At 35.9% G+C, this 25,822-nt stretch overlaps 1 protein-coding gene and 1 long non-coding RNA gene across 3 annotated transcripts in view; both read left to right on the forward strand.

The window, feature by feature from the left end:
* NR1H4 (nuclear receptor subfamily 1 group H member 4) overlaps positions 1–20,060 on the forward strand; it is a 50,820-nt gene extending 30,760 nt beyond the window's left edge. For both annotated transcript variants that reach the window (XM_074271344.1, XM_074271345.1), the window contains exons 5-9: positions 2,456–2,554; positions 2,864–2,963; positions 7,061–7,207; positions 18,204–18,317; positions 19,439–20,060. In XM_074271344.1, coding sequence (XP_074127445.1) covers positions 2,456–2,554; positions 2,864–2,963; positions 7,061–7,207; positions 18,204–18,317; positions 19,439–19,680 — 702 coding nt within the window. In that variant the 3' untranslated portion in view covers positions 19,681–20,060. The remainder of the gene's footprint in view (positions 1–2,455; positions 2,555–2,863; positions 2,964–7,060; positions 7,208–18,203; positions 18,318–19,438) is intronic.
* Positions 20,061–20,882: 822 nt separating this feature from the next.
* Positions 20,883–25,261, forward strand: LOC141544800 (uncharacterized). The gene is made up of 2 exons (XR_012482812.1): positions 20,883–21,074; positions 24,493–25,261. It is a non-coding gene; the product is annotated as an uncharacterized LOC141544800 (long non-coding RNA).
* The last annotated feature ends 561 nt before the right edge of the window (positions 25,262–25,822 follow it).

Here is a 25,822-nt window from a genome sequence, read left to right on the forward strand (position 1 = left end):
ATGCTTTTTTGATTTACATCATAGCCTTTTATCATACTCCTGTTATGTGTGGAATATAACTAATGACTAGGTTGGATACAATAGAATTGTATACAATAAAATTTTATATATAATACACAATTTTATCATATATAACACAATTTTACACGCAATACAATTTGGATACAATAAAAATTACTCAAACTGCTCAATTTCTTTTAGGGCATTTGGAAAGGAAATTAAATTGGCAGAGATGTGGGATAGACAAAAGTAATACATAAATGGACCTAGCAATTAGGTTGCATAGTGAACAGAATGCCAGATGTAGAGTCAGGAGAATTCATCTTCCTGAGTTCAAACCTAAACTCAGATATTTACTAGCTATGTGACCCTGGGCAAGTCACTTAACCGTTTTTGCCTCACTTTCCTTATCTGTAAAAGGAAATGTTAAAGCACTCCAGTATCTTTGCTAAGAAAGTCCTAAAATGGGCTCATATAGAGTTGGACATGGCTGAAATAACTCGAACAACCACTGCATGGCTCAAAAGACATATCTGGCCTTCTACCAATTTTTGTATAATTCAGGAGCTAAGAAAGGCAATAAAAACTTATTTTTTAATGTAAAAACCCATTTTAGAGGCCTGATATGGTCAAGTTACTTGTCAAAGACCAGAAGAGATAGTAAGAACTAAGATTTGAACCCAGTATATCTGACCCAAGATTGATTATATCATCTTCTACATCAAGCTGCCTTCCTGAACCATTGAAGAAAATCTAGGCAAACCTGTTTTGTTGATTGATCCAGCTGGTTTGCCAATTATAAAAACTGGTTGTTTTAGGGTGGGTTTTTGGTAATTCAATGAAAAAATAAGGCAATGATGACAATTCTTAGCATTTCCAATATTCATCATAGTTCTGTGTCATAAAATGTAATGATTATTCACACACCAAATTCAATTTAATTCACCAAACATTTATTAAGCATCTATAAGGTACCAAACACTAGCAATAGAGTGCTAACAATGAAAAAGTCACTGCCCTTGAGTTTACCTTCTTCTGAGGGATACAACAAGTACCTGAAGAAGAAAATGTCAATCAATTAATAAGTATTAACTATGTGCCAAGAACAAGGATCAGTGCTTTGGGTACAGTATCAAAAATGGTTCCTGCCCTCAAGGAGCCCATATCCTACTGAAAGATATAATATTTAATAGATAGGTAAATCCAAATCAACAAATCAACAGGCATTTATTAAGTAATTACAATATGACAGGCATTGTGCCATGAATATAAAGATAAAAAATGATTCAGTTCCTATCCTCAAGGAGCTTACATTTCACAATAAAGTAAAACAAGGGAACAACTAGGGTAATAATATAGCTTTTTACTATTTAAGGATTTTCCCAGAGTATTAATAAAAATTTGACATTAAAAATCATTGCTTTCTCGAATTACTTAGTAATACTTTTTGTTTGCTCATTTTCACCAACTTAATGGTGGATGGAATTCCTGGAAAGGAAATTTGTTCTACCAATTCAATTAGAATAATTAAGTCCTTCAGAGTTAATCATCCTTATAATGTCACTGTTGCTGTGTTTAATATTCTCCTGATTCTGATCACTTTGCTTTGCATCAGTTCATATAAGTCTTTTCATCCCTTCCTCATTTCTTATAACACAATTGTATTTCAACACAGTCATAGACTACAATTTGTTTAGTCATTCTTCAACTAATGGGCATCCCCACAGTTTCCAATTCTTAACCACCACAAAAATCTCTAACTAATTTTAATTATATGGGTCTTTTTCTTTTTCTTTTTCTTTCTTTCTTTCTTTTTTTTTTTTTTTTTGATATCTTTGGTATACAGACTTATTATTATTGCTTAGACAATTGAAAATGTAGTTTTATTATCCTTTGGGCATGATTCCAAATGATATTCCAGAATAATTATATCACTTCATAACTCAATCAACAGTACATTAATATCCCTGTTTTTCCATATTCCTTCCAGCATTTGTCATTTGCCTTGTCTTTCACATAACCCAATCAGATAGGTGTGAGGTGATAGCTTAGAGTTGTTTTAGTTTGCATTTCTCTAATCAATAGTAGTCTAGAATATTTTGTTCATATAACTGTTGATAGTTTTGATTTCTTCTTTTCAAAGTGCCTATTCATATCCTTTGACCCATATAATTTATTCTTATGATACCCCTCAGTTTGACCATGGATTATAAGTGGGAACCCCATTTTATAGATGGGAAAGTAAGTCATTCTAAAGTTGTATAACTTGCCCAAATTAGTATAACAAATGTCCGTTGGCACAATATATCAGAACTCACACCCCCGTTCTTTTTCTTTTTTTAATAAACACCCATCTATTAATATATATGAAGACCAAAAGATTGTCCTCTCTTATGACCTGACACTTAGAAACTGAAAACTGAACCTTGTGAATTTTTTTTTCTTGCCAGTATAGGAGAAAATAGAACTTACTCCAGACCAACAGAACCTTCTGCATTATATTATGGATGCCTACAGAAAGCAGAGGATGCCTCAAGAAATAACTAATAAAATTGTGAGTAAAATTTCTGAAAATTGGGCCAGCAACCTTTGGCAGTTGAATTTATCTAATATGACAAATCAAAATTAGATAATAAGATCTAATTAGCAAAATTTCACAGTAGACCAGCAAGAAATCATACATATTAACCTAATATCAGTATTAGCTTGACATAGTTTTAGGTTAGAATCTAAGAAACAGCATTTTAAAATTGGAGATGAGATTTTTTTTTAACTTGATTTAATTTTTCTTCTTTATTTTTTATATCATCCCAACTGTTTATTTTGACTTTTGTAATTTGCTTCCCTTATTCTTAATATTTAGTTAAAAGAGGAATTCAGTGCAGAAGAGAATTTTCTCATCCTAACTGAAATGGCTACCAGTCACGTGCAGGTCCTTGTGGAATTCACAAAAAAATTACCAGGTATGTCACCCATTGGTTTCCTCAAGTACTTATAAATACATTCATATATGGAAAAAATGAAGCTTGACCATTAAAATGAAGCTTGATAATATAATTAAATCTTGGTGGAATAATTGATCTTTTACTGTTGCCAAATTTTTCACACGCTCCACATTCAGTTATGATGTGACCCTTTATGAGGTTGTGACCCAGAATTTAAGAAGCATTGGGCTAGATTATGGGCTGAGGGTGTATAGAAAGAAATCATAATAGTTTCAGCCTTCCACTATTTTATATTATTTTAGTGGAACAATAACTACATGGACAAAGAAATACATGTATATAAAAGAGATACAGAGTTATTTCATGTGGGAATACTGCATTTGTGGGCTTTCACAAATTGAATTCCTCAAAGAGTGAGGTGGTGTGGGAGCTCAGGTCTGAAGCATCTCACTGAGAGGTTGAGGGGAGGTGAAAGAACATTCCATAATCTTTCCAGAGGTCATTAGGAGAAAGGGCGTGGAGGTGGGAAAAAGAATGTAGTATATGATGAATAATTAAAAAAGGCCAATTGGCTTGAAGTCTAGGTAGAGTGCTTGAACTACTAGGTAATGAACCTGGCAAGGTACTCTGAAGCCAAGTTGTGAAGGGCTCTAAATGTCAAAGAGAGGGATTCATATTTGGTCCTAGGGGCAATAGGGAGCCATTGGTAATTTGGGGACAAAGGAGTGACATGGTTGGATCTGTGCCTTGGGATATCACTTTGTCTGCTGTATAAGAGACAAAACTTTTATACCACCACTATTTGAAATATTTCCAGCTGGCAGGCAGAGCTATTTTTTTTACATAGACTTTTTGTTAGACATATTAATCTGCCTTTTTTTCTCTCTTGGCCTGTGATGTTATTTTATTAATTTCATTGCATCTAGCTTTTAGGATCTACGTGGGCTTGGGCAAAATTCATAAGATGTGGGGAGAAAGTGCTCACTTATCATTGAAACGTGAACATTCTTTCATTTCTTTATTAACTCTGAAAGATGAATTTAATTTGTTATATGCTAATTGAGTTGAAGACAATCCCTCATGATCAAAAAACAAGATTACATATTCATGAAAGTTGTAAGTGATGAACGGGGGATTGAAGGGAGGATGTGGACATTTCTTTTAGCAATTTCTGGAAGGGTACCTAGAAAAAGCTGGAACCTGGATAGCTCATTGCTTTAGAATCAAGAAATAGTTGATCAGATTAAGCATTCTACATGTAAAATACTTCAACCATCACAATACAGTGACCTCATTGAGGTGGCCTCCCTTCTCAACACAGATTGCATCAAAGCAAACTTCTCATACCAGGGTCTCTTATCTATATCGATTCACTAATTCTCTAATCAAGGTCTACCCAGTATTCAGAAGCCTGCTTTTAGGATTCAGGAGGCTCTTAATCTTTTTTTGTGTCATGGATCTCTTTGACAGATTAATAAAGGGGAAGGAAGTGGCTGGGGAGTGGGGTGGGGGGAGGGAAGTAGAGTATATTAAGTACCCACCATCATTTTATTCTCACAAAACTCTGGGAGGTGCTTTCCCCCAATTTTACAGTTAAAGAAATTAAGACAAAACAAAAATTAATTGACTTATTCAGGATCACACAGCTGGTATTTGTCTGGGGCTATATTTGAACTCTGGACTTCCTGACTCTAATGGCAATTCTTAGATTAATATTATGAAATGCTTAAAGTACATAGGACCCTTAACATTCCTAGCTGTGTGACCCTGGGCAAGTCACATAACCCCAATTGCCTCAGCAAAAATAAATAAATAAATAAAATACAAATAAAAATCTCTCAAAACTAGCAGCAGTTTTGGAAACTGCAAAAAAGCAGATTGACATATCAAACTACAGAGAAATTTCACAGAAGTCATCTAGTCTAATCCATACTTAGAAAAAGTACCCTTTACACAATATACCGGACATATAACAACCTTCTCATCCCTTCCTTGATTGCCTTCAAGACACATTTTAGACCTTACCTGCTGCAACAGGTATTTCCCAGCTTCCTTCTCCTACCTGGACCTCTGATCTAGTGCCTTCTCTCTGAGATTATCTCCTTATTTTCTAAGTGTATGGTATACTTGTAAGTATACAGTTGTGTCAGTGCTGAGTCCTTCATTAAAGAAAGATCTCATTGATGACAGGGACCATGTTTCTGCTTTTCTATATATTTGTAATGTTTGTAATGCCTGCCACCTAGTAAGTACTTAATAAATGTTTGTATTCTATGGTCATCCAATCTTTGCTCCAATGAGGTAGAAACCCTGCCTTTCAAGGAAATCCATCCTAATTTTGGACAGCTCCAATTTTTAAGAAATTGTTCCTTCTATCAAGCTGAAGTATACTTTTTTTTTGCTGCTTACATCACTCCTAGCTTTTCTTTACAACCAAGCAAATATAATCCTTCTTCCATGACAGCATGGGAGTCATTTTATCTGCAGCATTAGAATCAGGCTCCTTTCATGGCATGAATCGTAGGCTCTTTGCTATCCTGGCTATCTTCCTCTTGACACTTGGCAGATCTTTGGTGTCTTCAGATTTGGCATCCAGAGCTAAATTTAGAACTTGATATGTCATCTGTCGAGGAAGGGATGCCTTAGGACTCTTGACTCTCCATTGGGAGTGGATACTATGACTCTTTTAATTCATTTCAAGAGTAAAATACTTTCTTGGTTATTATTCCAACTAGAGAATGAAAAACAAAAATCTGTTACAATTAGAAATACACCAAGGCATAGTTTTGTTGTTCTGTCATGTCACTCTCTATGACCACATTTGGGACTTTCTTAGCAAAGATACTAAAATGATTTACCATTTCTTGGTTGCCACAACCAAGTTGTGGATGGGCTTTTAGAAAACAAAGCTTATATTGGATTTTGAAACAATAGAGAATCTAGAGTTTATTTAATAGGGGAGTGACATGATTAAACCTGCATTTTGGTGGAAAAGATGAGATGGAGGAGGGAGAAATTTGAGGCAAGGAGGCTAAGTAATTCAACATTCTATGAAGAGTGCTAAGGGACAGTGGAAAATAAGACATATCCCTAAAAGAATTGACAATGTAATAGTAGAATTAAAACATGGAAATAACAATTATAACATCAAGAGAATCTCAGTACAGGAGGGAGATCGAAAATACTACAAGAAGTCTGGAAAGGAAGAGACCTCACCTGGTTGGTGGCAAGGAACCCCAAAAGCCATGTAATCTCTCCCCTTTCTTGGTTATTATCGTTATTGGCTCAAATTTTAGCAAGGGCAAGATGGAAAGTTAGTTTTAACTTGGTAAAAATGGTATAAAATGGTATTAAAATGATATAAAATGGTATAAAAAATGAATGATATAAAAAAAACAACAGAAAAGGAAGAATAAATTCAGAGGAATATGTAAAGTGTCATTTTAAGGGATTATTGAGAGTATAAGAAAAGTAGCATTGTGAATAAAGATAGTTTGGGTCCATAAAGTAGAAGGCCTTGAATCTAGGCCAAAAGCACAATTAATAGAGCACTGCACTTACAGTCAGGAAGATCCGAGTCCAAATTCACCATCAGATATTTATGGTCACTTTTATCTCTATGTGCTTCATCTTTCTGATTTGTAAAATGAGAATGATAATAGCACCTCTATTGCAGGATTGTTGTAAGGCTCTAATGAGATAATAAATAGAAAGCATTTGGTTCAGTGCCTGGCATATAGTAGAATTGTAGAATTATTTTTTGTTGTTCAAGCATTTCAGTCATGTTCAACTCTTAGTGAACCCATTAGGGATTTTCTCAGCAGAAATATTAGTTTACCATTTCTCTCTTCAGTTCATTTTAGAGATAAGGAACTGAGGCAAATAAGGATAAGTGGCTTGCCTAGGATCACTCACCTAGTAAGTGTCTGAGTCAGATTTGAACTTATATGAATCTTCTGACTTCAGACCTACTTTATTCACTAAGCCACATAGTTGCCTTTTTGCTAAAATAAAATTTAGATATTATAGATATTATTATGAATCAATAAGTTTATTAAGCATCTACTGTTTGCCATGTACTGAGAGAAAAAAATTCAATCTCATTCTTTCTCCAGGATTCCAAACTTTAGACCATGAAGATCAGATTGCCTTGCTGAAGGGGTCTGCAGTTGAAGCCATGTTCCTCCGTTCAGCAGAGATTTTCAACAAGAAACTTCCTGTGGGGCATACTGATCTGTTAGAAGAGAGAATTCGCAAGAGCGGTAGGTGCTTTGGTTGATGGCTAAAAGTCTATGCGGTTATTATATATATATGTAAAGGCAGCCATTTGAAATATAGTCCTAAGTACTTGTATGGGAATAGCATTGATCAACACAAGTAGGAGTACCAACAAAACCCAGATGCCAATATGACATTTGGGAAACAAGTAACCTGGCAAATCTGTGCCAGTGATGACAGGATGACAAATTGAATTTTCAGAACTGTTTTTCAAGTGAAATTTCTGCTTTGTCAGGACTTTATCCTACTTAGTATAATTATAAACTTGATAAATACTATTAGTAAGTGACCTTAAAAAAAGGAACATTGCTTAAAATATCATCACCCATATCATTGCTAGCCTTTCCATAGCATTTAAGGTTTGCAAAGAAGCTTTATATATGCTTTCTTGTTTGAGTCTCATAATGATCCTATAAAGTAGATACTATTATTACCCCCATTTCAAAGATGAGGAAACTAAAACTGAGAAAGGCTGTCACATATCTAATAAATATCTGAGACAGGATTTGAATTAGGTCTTTCTGACTCTAGTGTGGAACCTTTCTAACCACTGCCACATGTATCATTCCAATAAATACTCATGGGCAAGATAAGGGCAAGTGTTAATTTTATCTCCATCATGAGGTCTTCCTCCAATGCTTCATTGTGGTATAGATGGTCCCAAGTTCTCAAAGGCTATTCCAGAAAAACAGAAGCTCTGATAGATTCTATCAATCACTCAACAAACATTTATTAAGTACCTACTGTTTTCTAATCGCTGTTCCAAGTACTTGGCCATGCTTGCAAGGTTCAAGGACAGTTACATGATGAGACTGTCATCCTGGGACTAGCTTAACAAATTATGAAAAGATTCATCAACATTGGGCCATGATGAATTCTCTAGTCATAGCAATTCTGTTTTTTGTTTGTTTGTTTGTTTGTTTTTTCCTAATGGGCCCTCTGAAATTTGGGGAGGTTAAAGTGATTTTCTTCATGAATACAGAAATCAATAGAGAAAATAAAAGAACTGTGTTTCTTTCTGGCCTTCCTTCCCTTCTTTTCTCTGAATAAAAAAAAAAATATGTCACTCTTTTCTCTCTTTTCCTTTTGGGCTATCTTTCCCTCATTTCCTACTTGTTCTCTTATACCTCTATTAGAAAAAAAAATACAACAAAATTCTTCTAACAAATATACATAGTCCTGGAAAACAAATTCTTATCTTGAATATTTCTAAAAAGTCTCATTCTGTAGAAGGATACAGTCTATCACTTTTCTGTCAAGGGAGAGGTAGCAGGCTTTAACATAGCTCCTGTGAATCATAGCTAGCCATTGTATTGACCAAAGTTCTCAAGGTTTTCAGAGTGATTTTTCTTTATTATAGTATAATTTGTGAATAAATGTGCATATTGTATGATATCCTTGTTTCTTTTCCCTCCATCCATTAGAATGTTGGTACCCTGGAAGCAGACACCATGTTTTGGCCTTTCTTTGTACCCAAATGCTTAGCACAGTGTCTGGTATGTAGTAAGCCTCATTTAAATGCTTACTGACTGGACTGACCACTATGCTTCTTATCCTTTTGTCCCTATTGTTTATGATACAAAAGTTTCTATTCCTTTACAACTTCTCTCTACAGATAAATTCAAAATCAATAAAAATTTATTAGGCAAAGTTGAAGAAGAGAAAATCAAAAGGTAATGCAAAAATTTAATGATTAGGAAGGTGGAATTCCAATTACTGGGAATAATTAATAACTATGGGGCTGGCTATTCTGGATAAATTGAAAGGGGAGTGGGTGGGAAGAATGGTTATAATTCAGTTATTCAAAGGACTCAAGCAAAGCAGTTCCTGAAGAAAGCTTCATGTTAGGAACTATACAAATAAACCTGCTACCAGCTCGTGATAAGATATATTGTCCAAATCCCAGTCATATACAAGGACAAAAAGAAGCCCATGGTGCTTTGTTATTTTATCTGTCATGATGCTCACTTCCATTTATTAATATTTATGGATTTTATTTTCTAAGTTGAAATTTTAGAACACTAACAATGAAAACCAAAACAAAACCTAACCCAGATCCGGGAAGATGACCTTTCAAAATCACTTGATTCATATGTTAATGCACCTCATTTTTATTTTCCATTGTTCATTTCAGCTTGAGTAGCATCATGGCTCATAGCTGCCTTGTTTACGCCCACAGGACTCTTTATATAAAGTAATATGAAATTTCTTTCTGTGTTCATATCCTTTCATACACTTTTTATGACCAAAAACCCCACAAAAAAACCACAAAACAATTACGGATACAAAGATTGTCTACAGCCTCACATTTAATTAATGGGGAGCCCAGATTTTATGTTAATTGTGCTTTAGAACTTATATTGCATGAATTGTAAGGTGTCCACAATTTTTAATTACAATAATTCTAAGAGAATTTTAAAACAACCGCTTACTTTCAAATGAAAATAGAGATATTCATATAAGAGTTTGGTGTATATAATAAGGCTAATTTACAAAGAATAATAGTTTATGATATATGTGGTTTGCAAAGCACACTTTACATATGCTACCTCTTTTGATCTTCACAATTACCCTGCTCTATGAGGTATATGCTATTATTATTCCAATTTTACAAATAAGAAAACTGAGGATCAAAACTCAATTGTTGTCATTTAGCTGAGAAATGTCTGAGAGAAGAGTTGAATCTATGTCTTTCTGATTCTAAGTCTGGAACTCCAATTACTGGTCAATCTTTCTTTGGATGGTTAAAAAGATGAAAGAAATATAATAGTTAGGTTGCAAAGGATTTTCAAATGGACTTCTAAAAATATAATAGTTTACCTTACAATATTTCAATTAACTCTTCTTGGTTTTGACTCCATGAATAAAAATTATCCCCCAAGATAAGTTCTTCACCAGAAATCTCATCATCACAGGGAGTCCTTCAGTTTTGGTACTCCATATATCTTCAGTACCCTCAGTTGCCTCTCTTGCTTTGATTGAAGGCTGGAAAGCAGAGCAATGAACTCCCAAAGGTTTCCTTTATAAGGGGCTCAGAATTTCTAGCCACCTCTTCACTTTCCACCAGCTGCTCTGCTTGGTTTCATCCATGAACATTATAGCTCTATCCTCATCTTTTCAACTTCCTTTTCTTCTGCTATTAGATTATAAGCTCCTTAGGGCAGGGAATAACTTTCTTTTTTCTTACTCATAGCTCCAATGGTTAGGGCAGTGTCTGGCACATTATTAGCACTTGATAAATGTTCATTGACTATTGATCAAGAAAAATCGAACAGAAAAGATTACTAACACTCAGCAATTTAAAAATGATACTAAGACTAAGTAAAAGAATATGAGAGAGTAAGTAATGAGGAAGCAGATCAGTGATGTTAACTCTCCTCATGTTTTTGAAGGGCTGATATTTGGAGTTTCTTGGCCCCACAGGGTGAGAAATGGGAATAAAGGGGGGAAGTTTCAGAGAGACAGATTTGGTACTTTGATGAAAGAAAACACTTCCTAAAGGTAGGAAAAGAAAGGTGTCTAAAAAGGGGAAAAAATGGAAGGGGATAGCTTGGGAAATAAATTCCATGACTGGAAGTCTAGGAGTGAGTGGAGGTTAGATCTCCACCAGTGCAGGATATTGTAAGGGATATGAGAATTAAAACAGACGGTCCTTGGATATAATTCTAGATCCAAGATTTCTGATGAAGAATTTATCTTGGGGGATGCATGGCTTATATGCATGGAATCAAAATCAAGAAGAGTCACCTGAAATGTTGTGAGGTAAATTATTATATTCTTCCTGCTGGCTACTTTCACAGACAAATTCTACTGGTACTTTCCCTCTCTGGGTCTCCTCTTTAAAAGTTAAAGGCTGTACTGCATGACCTTTAAAGGGATCTTCCAGTTTTGTATTTATATATAAATACTTCATTTACATAGAAATATTTGTTATAGTTAAATATTTAGGTTATATCCAAATATATTATTTATTCAGTGATCAGTTGAATACTTTCTTGAACATCCCAGTATGGGTATTCTCTTATTCTTCTAATCCATTCTCCCCTAATTTTATCTTCCTAATGAACAAGTCAATTTAACACTAAATGTTTACTAAGAGTACAATAATTCATTGCTGGGAAGATTAATAAATGGAAAAAATAAAAGATTTTTTTTTCCTTTAAGGAAACTACAAACTCAATAATCTAGAGAGTAATGGGGAAAGATATTTAGTCAACAAACACTCACCTACATTGCACAAAGCACAGTTCTGTCAGCAATGCAAAAATAGAAATAATCAGGCAACAAACATTAAGTGCCTACTGTGTGTGAGGCACAGTAAGTACTAAGTGCTAAGTAACTAAGAGTTACAAAGAAAGGCAGAGATCAATGCTTGCTCCCGAGGAGCTCACAGGCTGATGGATGGAGGTAACGATGTAACCATCTATGAACAAACCATATACAAACAGGATAAAACTGGAAATTGTCACAAGGGAGAAGGCAGTCGCATTAAGAGGCATCTTGTAAAAAATAGGATTTTAGTTGGGATTTGAAGCAAACCAGAAAAACAGGAGACAGAGATGAGGGGGGTGAGCACAGGTATGGGGGGAACAAAGAAGAATGCCTTGAGATGGAGAAATATTATGGAGGGATAGTCCCTATCTTCATAGAGCTTGGAATATAGAAGCAATATAGTTAACAATGTAACTAGATGAATACCCAAGTAATAGTACAGGTGAAGTTATATAGAATTCCAAGGGAAAGTGTTTAATGTAGTATGTAGGCTATGTAAAACTTACTTTACATTACATGTTAATACATATTTAAGTATATTTAATATTATGTGCATCTACTGAACATGAGATAATGGATCTGGATCTGAAAGGACCCTCAGAATGGGTCAAAGACTAACCCTGGAATCAGCAACACTCTAACCCTATAAAACACAGTTGGTGAGGGTCCTTCTCCACAGGAAATCCTCTACTTCAGGGCTTCTTAAACTTTTTCTACTCAAGATGCTTTTCAGCCAAGAAATTTTTATGTGATCCTCTGTACACAGGTATATAAAATAGGTGTACAAATCAAACATTTACTGATAATAATAATACAATAATTTTATGACATATTCAGTTATGTGACCCCATATGGGGGTGCAACCTACAGTTTGCTCTACATCAGTGTTATCAGCTTCATATAAAGTGGAAAAGGCTGCATATTGACTTAGAAAACCACAAATGAACATTATCTCTGCTGTATTACATTTTCATTTATTTTGTTACACACTTCTGAATTATATTTTAATGTAGTCAGAATGCAACTAAGAGTTTGACAAGTGCCTGATTTTGTCATCTCTCTTTACATCATGATATCCAGATAAAATAAATGCTACTAGGTTAATAACATTATATCAGAATGCAATTAAGTAGAAAGAGAAGTTGATTTGGAGGTAGCGGACCTGATTTGAATCCTTTCTAGTTCTGTAGTTCTCAACCTGTGTGTCCTTGGATCATGGGATAGTAGAGTAAGTTAGTCAACAAGTAATTATTAAGTGGTTACTATGTGTCAGGCACTTACTAAGCCCTAGGGATACAAAGTAAGGCAAAATCAGTCACATCCCTCAAAGATCTCACTTTCCCCCCCCCCCCTGCGGCTGGGGTTAAGTGACTTGCCCAGGGTCACACAGCTAGGAAGTGTTAAGTGTCTGAGATCAAATTTGAACTCCTGAATTCAGGTCCTCCTGAATTCAGGGCTGGTGCTCTATCCACTGCACCACCCAGCTGCCCCTGATCTCACTTTCTTATGGAAAAAAAGGAAACAACACACAAACAACTATTCACTACATGCTTTTACACATCTGTCTATGTTCTATACATGCATGTATACATAGACAAATATATACATACCTGCTTGGTTTTGTTCAGTTTTTCAGACACGAAAGACATCTGCATCTAATCAGTCTTACTAGTGCTTGGAAGTTCTACTTTTTAAACAATATTTGTCAATAAAATTTATTAAATATCTACTATGTGTCAGGCACTTGGCTAAGAATTAGGGCTACAAATAAGAAAAAGAAAGTTCTTGCCCTCAAGGGGCTTACAGTTTAATGGGCAAAGAATACAAAGAGAAAGGGGAAGAAGTCAGAGGGGATGTTACTTGAAGACACTTGGCAGGAAGCATGAAGGTTGCAGAGTGAGAACCAAGCAGAACTACTAATGGTAAATGAAATTAGCTAGAAATTAGTCTGACCCATCTATAAAGGGAGGGTTTAGAAAGGTACAATGCTCTGCCCTCCAGTCTTCCAGTAAGAGAATGCTAAGGAGAAAATAGGAATCAAAGCTGACTCATTCACCAAGATGATGAGATTTCAAGTGATGATCTTATCCTAGGGGAAGCAGGATGTTCCAAGCAGAGCAGCTGATGGAAAATGAAGATTTTGGTTTTAAGATTGCATGTGGCTTTTTTCCTTATTTAACCACATAAAATACCACAACTTTCCACTTGTGACCTCTTTTCACCTGAAAATTTTTTATGCGGCTTCAGATATATAGGTTTATACAATAGGTATATAAATCAAACATTTACTGATAATAAATCTAATTGCACAAGTCCCACATTCAGCTATGTGACCTCATGTGGGGTCATGACCCACAGTTTACTGCGCTCGTCCAGTCCCTCTCTTCTTATAAATGAGGAAACTGAGACCCAAAGGTTAAGTAGTTTACTCAAGATCACAAATGTATATTCTGAAATCATAGACTAAAAGCTAGAAGAGAACTTAGCACCATCTTGTTCAAATGCTTCAGGGTCACACAGATGATAAATGGCAGAGTCAAGATTCAAACTCAAGTTGAATGATTCCAAATGTAACTCTCTAACCTCCTTCATAACAATCCTAAGTAAGGAGATAAGTGCTACTATTATCATTACTCCTCTCTTCCTCCACCCTTTCCCACAGGTAAGGAAGGAGACTCTGAGTTATTAAGTTTGGAGTAGATCTGTAATTTCACTTGTATAAGAAATTCCCAGTGAATACCAGTGCTAATCAGCATCTGTTCTGCAACTTTATGGTTTTATAACAGGGACTCTTAATCTTTTTTATATCATGAACTCCTTTTGGAAGTCTGATGAAGCCTATGGACTCCTTGGAACAATGTTTAAAAATGCATAGGATATCAAAAGAAATTTATATATTCATATATATTCTACAGTTACATAAGGAATATATAATTATATGAAAATGTAATTATCTAGATATTAAAAAAAAAGTTATTGAATCCAGATTTGAAAGTTTTTTGGAGCATTAAAGGGTTAAATTCCTCCCTCAAACAGTGTCAGGGATTGTATTGGAAGCTGGGTCTTCCTAAGAGCTTAGCTCTCTATCCACTGTGCCCTGTGGCCTCTCAGGAATCTTGTACTTCTTAAGTCATTTGAGGAGATCAGAAAATAGATATTGATGTTTAAAGTCTATCGGGCAAGGCATGTTGGTGTGGAGGCAGGTGGTGGTGGATCACTTGGGGTCCGGAGTTCTAAGCTATAGTGGGGCTGACTAAAGGACACTCACTGGGGTGTTCATGTGATAAATCTGTCCCTGATGTGATGAGCCTAAAAAGGGACAAATAAGACCAGGTTGAAAAAATAAATCGATTAGAGCTGTAAATATCTGCTCCACTTCTTAGCCTTAGTCTCACTTTTAAAAAAGGAATAAAAGCATGCTTGATTCTTCTATCATTAATTAAACTGAGAAGCTATTTAGATCAATCCCCAAACATATTTACCAAATCAGCTTACGACTTTAAAACAGATTGATTTTAGAAAACAAAGGAATTACAATCTGTTCTCTGATTTTTTAATGATTAAACCATTGAAGAAACAAGAATCTTTTGTGAATCAGTAAACAAAGCTTCCCAGACAAGTAGAACACACAAATGATTCATACTAGCCCAACTAGAGCAGGTTCTTGGTTGTTTTGTTAGAGAATGGTGCCCTCTCGTGATCAAACTGCTAGTTGACCAGAACAGCAAAACTGTAAAAGATCATAAAATGAAAGGGAAAGAAGCTAGAGAATATGAAAAAGGTGGTCACGACCCCTTTGGGGTGACAGGATTTTTACATCCCGTAAAAGTTTTGGTTTCATTTTATTCTTGAATGTTTAAAAATCCTAGTTTGGACATTGTGACTACAAGTAATTTCTAAGTTATTTCTGCTGATCACCTTTTCAAAATCAGACCTATTTTTCTAACCCCTATAACATTTTACAAGCTTAAAACAAAACAAAACAAAAAAACAAAGGCCTTTTACTTTTACATAAAAATTCAGCCGATGAATATTTACTACTTACCTGCTATATGCCAAACACTGTACTAGGTGCTGATGATACACAGATGAAAAGGAAACAGGCTATCTGCCCTCAAGGAGTTTACTTTGTTGATTTGTATTTTACCATTCTGTGTGTGCATTTTTAGGGACTGCTAAATGTCTCAGTCCCGGAATTAGGAGAACATGAGTTCAAATCCAGCCTCAGACACTTACTAGCTGTGGGACCCTGAGCATGTCACTTAAGCTTGTTTGCCTCAGTTCCACATCTATATAATGAACTAGAGAAGGAAATGGCAGCCCTCTCCAATATCCTTGGCAAGAAAACCCTAGGTGGGATCACAGAGAGTTCGACACAGCTAAAATGATTTAACAACAATGTATGCCTTTAAAATTTAACAGAGATCATAACTGATAATAATAATCATTTCCCCAATGTAAGTTTGAAAGTAACTATAATCAAACACTCAGGTCAGATGCCATCTCTGAAGAAAAAGGCCAAGGTAAAATTAGAAAGATTTAAGTCTTTAAAAGTGGTTCATTTCAGACCAGTAGGCCTTAATGATGTCCCAAGATACTTGGCTCTCCTCTTGGGTCATTGGTTAGAAGACATTTTTATTTTAGAACCAGTTGGCAGTTGTCATCTTCAAAGACTTTGCAAAAGAATAGGGGAGTCTAAACAATTCTGACATTAAAAAAAAAAAAAAAAAAAAAGAATCACTTTACCAGAAAATTGCAAATCCTTTATCTTGGTACCTGAAAAATGTAGTGGAATCAATTATCAACCCATTTGTCAGTCCCTAGCAAATCTCGGGGTGATCGATAGCAAGCCATTCATCTTTGTAAAAGACAAAGCATGTGATATTCATCTAATTTCCATGGGATATAGACAAATGAATGATTTGATGTTGTTTACCACAACTTACTTAGCAGCCCATGGGCAGCAGAAGCGGTATCCCTGCATACATCGTTTCAACCAGCATATACATTGCCTAGAAACATCATTAAACTACAGACAATAGAGGATGTTGGCTATCACAGCCCTTTTTGATTTAGCCATGATTGTTTCAGTGCTTATATTCTGGCAGAGAGGGGTTCTTCATTTATTGTGGAGAATTATATAAGGAAATATATTAGTCAATTAGTCAATCTAATGAAAGTATTTAAAAATCAATAAATGAATTAATTTACTAGAAGAGGCAGTGAGACAGAATAGTGAACTTAAAAATCCAGAAGATATGGATTGCAATCTTGTTTATTTATTCATTCATTCAACAACACCTACTACAAGTCACACACTGATTTTGGGCAATAGGATAAGGAGAAATAATCTATTTACCTCACAGAGTTTGTTGTAAAGCTCAAATAAGTTAATATATATCAAGTGCTTTAAAAAAAATCTAAGGTAACATATGAATAACTGTTATTATTATAACAATGTACAAAACATGATTCTAAACTTAATTCAGTTCCACAAACATTAATGAATTCCCTGGTAGTTAGTTGACATCGTAGATAGAATGCCGAGCCTAGAATCAGGACAATGAGTTCATATTCAACCCCAGACATTTACTAGCTGTGTCACCTTGGGAAAACTCCTTAATCTCTCTTTGCCTCACTTTACTCAAATGTAAAAATAAGGATAAGAAGAGTACCTACCTCCCAGAGTTGTGAAATTTAAATGAAATTTTTAAAGCACTTTATATAGTGGCAAGTAGGTGCTGTATTATTAAGATTTAAATTATTATTAAGATATTATTTTTAAGCCATGACATTAGGCTGCTTTCCTTTGTCTACAAATAGTAAAATATCTGTTGAATGAAGAAGTGAATAAAAACATAGAACTGACTTCCTGATTGGTATTGACTCAGTATGAGGCAGACTTTGGTTTTTTCTAGATCAGGCTAGTCCCTTAAGACTGCAAGTCAGGTGTCACACCTCACACATGATGTTCCTGATTAGGACAGAACTGCATTAAAGTGTAATTAGAAATTATTTAAGAAATATATAAAATACATTAGAGCATACATAGTGTTAAAGTGAGATTTACAGAGTCAATGTATAATCTTGGGAATTGTTATGTATGGTGTAATAGCTCCTTTTGATATAATTGTCCTAAGGCACAGAGAAGGTATTGATCTGCCATGGTCAAGATTTCCCTATGCCCATGAATCTTAGGTCAAAAAAAATTTTTTATGGTACTTATTTCACAGGGTAACTGAACCCAGAAATGTCCAGAAAGATGACATATATATATATATATATATATATGTATATATATATATATATATATATACATACATATATGTATATATATATGCAACTTTGCAAACCTTAAAGTATAAATGGTATGTTGTTATTAAAGATAATAAGTATATGAAAACATTCAGGGAATTCCAGCTATAAAATGAGAGAATTTCATAGTTCTTGTGGAAATGCAACTGATTAAAATTCATTATCCAGCATGCCTGAAATGAAGGCAAAGTTATATAAATGACTAGACTATATAATAATGAAGCAAATCAATGAGTCTGCTGGCTGACTTTCCTTATCTTAGATTGCCTTTTGTCTGCCTCGGGGACAATGGATAGATACGCTTCTCTGTATATACGTACGCAGTTATGCCTTTTGAGGTGTTCAGATCTTTCAATATGTATTTTTTAAAGATATGACTTTCTTTCCACACAGGCATATCAGATGAATATATAACTCCTATGTTTAATTTTTATAAAAGCATCGGAGAATTGAAAATGACCCAAGAAGAATATGCTTTGCTCACAGCAATTGTCATTTTATCACCAGGTAATAACAAAATGACATTCCATATCTTAATTAGCTTTGGACCAAGGGCGTGTTCATTGTAGGGTACCACAGTTTATCTTTTATTTTTATTTTTTTTTCCCTGAGGCTGGGGTTAAGTGACTTGCCCAGGGTCACACAGCTAGGAAGTGTTAAGTGTCTGAGACCAGATCTGAACTTGGGTCCTCCTGAATTCAAGGCTGGTGCTCTATCCACTGCACCACCTAGCTGCCCCAGGGTATCACAGTTTAAAAAGGATTTTGATAAGTTGAAAAGAGTCCTGAGTAGGGGAGCAGGGTCTTGAGAATAATCAAAGGAAATGGGGATGCTACTTTGGGAGAAGTTAAGATCAAAGGGGACATGAAGGCTGTTTTGAAGACCTATCAGGTATTATAACAGTGATAAAACTAATTCTGTTCACCTTTCAAGAGTAGAGTGAATAACAATGGGTAGAAGTTTTAAAGTGGAAATTTTGGACTTAATATTAGAGAAGAAAGTTACCAACTATTAGAATTGTCTGAATTTAGTTGTGAAGAATATCTAGATGTGATGAGTTCAAATGTATATATTTCATTCTTCCTCATTTCTCTGTCAGTGTGCAAATATAGCTCCTAAGAGTTAAGTGTATGAGGCTGGATTTCAACTGAGATCCTCCTAACTTCAGGGCCAATATTATATCCACTGTGCCACCTAGCTGCCCCAAAGACTGGCTGATTTCTAAGATTTCTTCTGATTCTATAGTTTTGTGAAGGAAAAGTTAATAATTTATTCTCTACTATCTTTTTCAAATCCTTGAAATAATGAATGTAGAAAGTGATATTATTCAAATACATTTTAGAATAAGAATCCAGAAGATGTCAATTAGCCAGGAGAATCAAGATGGTGGAGTACATAGTGTTACAGTTGGAATCAGGAAGCCTTGGTATCAAACCCCTCTCTTATTTATTACCTTAACCACTCTGAACTAGTCCTTCTTATTCATCTTATGAGTATTTTAGTTGTGATAATGAGTTTTCCATTACAGCTGCTCCATGTTCCATTTTCAAAAAGTAGATACCTTCCTGCTTCTGTCCAAATGATTACTTCTATCTCACCAACTTTCTTTATTTCCCATCTCATACTAGACAGACAATACATAAAGGACAGAGACTCTGTGGAGAGACTTCAAGAACCATTGTTGGAAGTCCTACAAAAATTGTGCAAGATGTATCAGCCTGAAAACCCCCAGCACTTTGCCTGCCTTCTGGGACGTCTCACAGAGCTAAGAACATTTAATCATCATCATGCTGAGATGCTGATGTCCTGGAGAGTAAATGATCACAAGTTTACTCCACTCCTCTGTGAAATCTGGGATGTTCAATGTTAAACTTCATGGTGGGGTGGAGGGGAGTCTGATGGTAGGGAGTGGATCACAATTTATTTTCATAGGAATATAAATTAGTTTTATGACTTCTTTATTGCATTTGTACTTAGATTTCACACTGCCATTTTGTTCAGTATTTATGGAGTAATTAACCATTCATAGGAGAAGATCTCCTCGTAAAAACGCTCTTTGGGGATGATGGTCCACTTATAAGAGAGACTCATTTTTTGAGACAAGTTTGTCCAGTTTGGGAAATTTCACATAATTGTTGTTTCAATTTTATTTGTTGCAATGGGAAAAGCATTTGTTTTGTACCTTCACTTCCCTGTACTACATAGATTTTTATTAAAGGTATATGACCAAACACACTGTAATCATCTAATGAACAATGTCAACATGAGCTTTTCTTGGGATTCCAAAACACTAAACACACTCTTTCTTGGATGGTGAAAAGTTGTTTTATGTGTGGGTGTGCCTATGGATAATGAAGAGGGAAAGCTAGTTAATCAGTGAGTATTTGTCCACAGTCTGTCAAGCATTGTATAAAGAAAAGCAAAAGCAATCCTCCCCTAGGGAGCTTACAATCTAATGGAAGAGACAACATATAAATAACAACATATATTTAAGATATATACAATGTAAAAAAAAAAAAAAAAAAGGATTATTTTAAAAGATGGCACTATGGGGCAAGGGCAAGAAATGAATTGCAAGACTACCAGGAAAGGTCCCTTGGAGAAGGTGGGATTTGAATTGAATCTGAAAGGAAAGTCTAAAGGTAAAAGTTAGGAAAGAAAACATTATAGATAGATAGTAAAATATCAGGGAATGGAATGCCATGTCTAAGCAAGGTCATTGTTACTATATTATCAAGTATATGAAGGGTAATAAAGTATAAGAAGACTAAAAAGGTAGAAAGAAGTCAAGTTGTGAAATCAGAAAAAAGATTTTATATTATACCTAGAGGTAATAGGGAGCCATTACAGTTCATTAAGTGTAAAGGGCTAAAACTCTGAATAGATGCACTGGAATCAGACAACCTAATACTTAAGGCTAATTACCTATTGGTCAATACTCTTATACTTGGAAAATGTCCCTCCTCACTATTCTGTGTTGGCTCGATCTTTTGTTGTATATAGATAATTGTAGGAGGGACTAGGGGGTGGAGTAAGACTAGCCAGAGTCACTTTAGCAGTGGACGAGGAGAAGGGAGGTGTGTGTCCAAACCCTTCACTTCTCCCCCTAAAGACCAAGTATAAAGACCAAGGACTTTTGCTTATCCTGACTCTGGCTGATACAAAGGTATCCAAGGTGCTAACCCAGACTTCACATTTGGTGCCCAGCGTGTGGAACAAGGACCCTAATTTCACTGAAGAAGTCCCCATTGACCAGGAAATAGGGTGAGTATTTTAATAGACAAACAGGGAACTTACTTTGTTAAGGGCTAGTAACTTTTTCTAGTTGAAATGGGGCAGATATTAGGAAAAGATTTTCCTCCACCCCACCCCCACTCCCACTCCCACCCCGAAGAGGCACTATAGAAAGCATACTTAAGTTGATCAAGGGACAAGGCTTACTTGTAACTTGGGAGCAGATCACTGGACTCTTGGGTACATTAGAATGCATGTCCCCTTGGTTCTTAAAGGAAGAAGATATAGGGGCAGATAATTGGAAACTAGTAGGAGATCAGTTATGTGAATGCTACAATGATAAAGGTCCTGATTCAATTTCCAAGGAAACATTCTATACATACAACATAATACAATTAGCCTTAAAGAATCCTGCAAGTTATTAAAAAAAAAGAAAAAGTTTTAGAAAGAGTCAGATGAGGTAGTATGAGGAAAAAGGAAGACAAAGGTCAGATTAATGGCAATATCACCACAGGGCATGAGGACTTAAGTGATGTTGAAAGGTGTGGTGATTCTCCATCTCACAAGGCAGCTTCAACTCTGCCTATGGAGCAAGTCCTTCACCTTCCAGGATGGAGGGAAGAGAAGTAGTGGGAGGGGCAGTGATACCACCAGCACCCCCTCCAATGACTAGATTACAAAAGACACTACTTAAAGCCACAGAAGAAGGGCAGAATACAGCTGATTTGAGAATACAAATGTATCCTATGATTCAACAGTCATAAGAGGTGCCAACTGGCCCAGTCACTGGCCAAAGATTAAGGCAGACACCTACATCTGTGGCGTAGGAGGATCAATGGCAGCTAAAGTTAGTGCTACACCTTTGAGATGGACTTTTGAAGGCAAAACAGGAGTTTTTACTCCTTTTATAGTTGAAAAAATCCCCATCAATCTGTGGGGAAGAGAGATTTTACAACAACTAGGATTACAAATGAATACTTGGATTTTTTAGGTAGGGCTGCTGTTGAAGGCCTGCCACCACTTTCACCTGTTCCTATCCAATGGAAAACTGATACACCAGTCTGGATAGAAAAGTGGCCCTTAGGTAGCAATAAAATTCAGGCCTTATTAGATGTAGTACAGGAGCAACTTGACCAAGGACACTTACAACCTTCTCTAAGTCCTTGGAATTCCCCAGTATTTGTTGTAAGAAAGAAATATGGAAAATAGAAGATGTTGACTGATTTAAGAAAGGTAAATGAACAGATGGAAACTATAGGAACTCTTCAGCCTGGACTTCCATCTCCAACTCAATTGCCTAAAGAATGGCCTCTTTGGGTTATAGACATTAAGGATTGTTTCTATTTTATCCCTCAAGATAAGGAGGATATGAAAAGATTTGCCTTTTCAGTGCCCATCGTTAACTTAGCCGAGCCTTATAAAAGATATGAATGGACAGTTTTGCCACAGGGAATGAAAAACAACCCTACTATGTGTCAAATGTATGTTGCTTCTGCTCTTACGCCAGTAAGAAAAGCATTTCCAAAAGTAATGTTATTACATTACATAGATGATATATTGGGATGTGCACCTGAGGAACAAATGTTAGATGCATGTCTACAAAAGACCATAGAAACACTAAGGAACTACAAATTGCACATAGCTCCAGAAAAAATTCAAAGACATGCTCCTTTTCAATATTTAGGATATGAAGTATATCCTAAGGTGCTTACAGTACAGAAACTCTCCTTAAGAACAGAGAAGCTAAACACCTTAAATGACTTCCAGAAATTGATAGGAGATATGTGGTATGTGGTAGGCTTGACTACCTATCAATTGCAACCATTATGTGACATTTTAAGGGGAGACAGTGCTTTAAATTCACCACACCAGCTTTCAAAAGAAGTTCAAGAGGCTTTGAGAGAAGTTGAACTGGCTTTATCCAATGTGGTTGAAAGAGTCACTCAAAAACCCTTGGAAATATCAGTTTTTGCTACACAAGAGGCACCCCCAGCAGTCCTTCATCAAGTGCGATAGAGTAGGTGAACCTCCCAGCACAACCAGAATAAAGCCTTACTCCTTACCCAATGCTTGTGGCTAGAATTTTATTAAAGGCCATTAAGCAAGCGGTACAATTATCTGGGATAAGACCTGACAAGATATACACCTTTTATACTAATGCACAAATTAATGTATATTGTGAAACCATCCCAGAATAGCAAATTTTATTGGCCACAGCTCCAAATCTTATACACAAGTCTCCATTAAAGATAACCAGACTATTACATAATTGACGATGGATTCTTGAAGAAAAGGTTTCTAAAGTTCTTCTTAAAGGACCAACTATCTTTACAGAGGCATCCAAACATAATATTTGCATTGTATACTCTTGTGACTTAACCATAAAGAGAGTAGTCAGAACTCCTTTTCAGTCCACTCAACAGAATGACTTGCATGCAATCATTCTAGCTCGTACTTATTATCCAGGAGATATAAATATAATATCTGATTCAGCCTATTCAGTAGCTGTGGTACAAAGAATTGCCACAGCCTAAATAAAAATCATAGCCTCTAATATATATTAGCTTTTTAAGGAACTTCAAGAGCAAGTGAGAAAGCATCCAGGTAAGATTTATATTTTGCATGTCCACTCTCATAGTGGACTTCCAGGTCCTATTTTTGATGGTAATTCAAAGGCAGATAGCCTTCTAACTATGTTGGCCAATATTCCTTTATTTCAAGAAGCCCAAGAATCTCATTCTAAATATCATCAGGCTGCTTGAACTTTATGTTTACGATTTGGAATAACAAGAGAGGAAGCTAGGAGCATAGTAAAAGCCTGTCCAGCTTACCTTCCTTTCCACTCTTCTACACTCCCTCCAGGGAAGAACCCTCATGGTTTGAGACCCAATGAAATTTGGCAAATGGATGTGACCCATGATAAATCTTTTGGTCATCTGTATTTTATCCCTGTTGTGGTAGACACCTTTTCAGGATTCACCTTTGCAATACCAGCAGCAAAAGAGACAGCTCGAGTGGTCATTGAATTCCTTATACAAGTATTTGCAATTATGGGTGTGCCACTAGCAATAAAAACAGATAATGCATATACTTCTAAACATTTTGTGCACAGTATAAGATTTTACACACCATTGACATACCTTTTAATCCTCAAGGTCAGGCAATAGTATAGAGAAGAAACAGAGACATTAAGACACTCCTCCAAAAACAAAGAAAGGGGGAGCCATCAGTAACCCTAGAGAACTTCTAAATTTAGTTCTCTATACCATTAATTTTTAAATTTTTGACAAAGATGCACTGGCTCCGGCAGACAGGTTTTATAACCCACTGGAAGGGCAGTGTCCAGTTCGAGCAGCTCCACTATCTTTAGATAATTGCCAGGTGATGTGGAGAGACCCAGAAAGTGGTGAATGGAAGGGACCAGAAAGATTAACTGCTTGGGGGAGAGGGTTTGCTTGTATTTCTACAGATGGAGAAGGAATCAGATGGGTGCCAATGAGCCGTATTTGCCTTGTCCATTGGAGAGAGACGGGAGCAGACCCTTAAAATGAAGGAAATCCAAGAAACATCATGTGGTTCCATCGCTGACTGTGCCCACCACTAAAAGAGCCTGGCAGTTATGGTGTTTGACTCATGGACATCAAAAATTGTTGGACTTCAAAACCCTCAGGAATCATTGGAATCCCTGAGACATGAAAAGATTGTTGTAGGACTTGAAACCCTCAGGAATCATTGGATTTTTCTGAGACATAATAAGACTGTTGTAGGACCTGAAAACCTTCAGGAATTGTTGGATTCTCTGAGACATGATAAGATTGCTGTAAGACTTGAAAACCCTCAGGAATCATTGGATTTTCTGAGACATGATAAGACTTTTGTAGGACTTGAAAACTCTCAGGAATCATTGGATTCTCTGAGACATGATAAGATTGTTATAGGATTTCAAAATCTGCAGGAATCATTGGATTCCCTAATACATAAAAAGACTGTTACAGGACTTCAAAAACTTCCAGGAATCATTGGATTTCCTGATACGTGAAGCAATGGACAATAGATTGGTTTTGGACTATTTCTTGGCTTCTGAAGGAGGCATATGTGTGACTGTTGTTTACATACCCTCTTTTTAGGACTTCTGGAAATCTTTTACAACACCATGTTGATTTATATTGTTTGTTATATTACTACTTGCATGTAGAATTCATGTTTGTTACACCACATTGAGCCTGCACAGCTGTTGGGAGAGACCACATTAGTCTATGTGTTATTGTTATGTGCTTGTGTAATACCTCCCATGCTGATGGGTTTGTGCATACCTGTTTCTAATAAGACCCTTCAGCCCAGAAACCCACCAGCAATCCCCACTTCCCTTTGATGCTTTTCATCTCCCTTCCTGAGATGTCAGGGAGGGCATAATTATCTCCTTTTTAGTGTTTTCACCTCCTTTCCTAAGAAGTCAGGGATGGTGTGACCAACTGTGATCTAAATCAAAAGAAAGCAGATGTAAAGGGCTGAAACTCTTAGGTCAATGACAATTGAGCACTTAAGGCTAATTACCGATTGGACAATATTCTATAAGAATATGCTCAGAAAATGGCCCTTCCCACTATCCTGTGCTAACCCAATCGTTTGGTGTATACAGAGAATTATAGGAGGGACTAGGGGGTGCAATAAGATTAGCCAGAGTCACTTCTGAGTGGGAGAGGAAGAGGTGAGGTTGAAAAGACCCTGCGTCCATCCTCTTGACTTCCACAAAGAACAAGAATAAAGACCAAGGACTT

Source organism: Sminthopsis crassicaudata, chromosome 5 (assembly GCF_048593235.1).
Source record: "Sminthopsis crassicaudata isolate SCR6 chromosome 5, ASM4859323v1, whole genome shotgun sequence".
Taxonomy (NCBI): domain Eukaryota; kingdom Metazoa; phylum Chordata; class Mammalia; order Dasyuromorphia; family Dasyuridae; genus Sminthopsis; species Sminthopsis crassicaudata.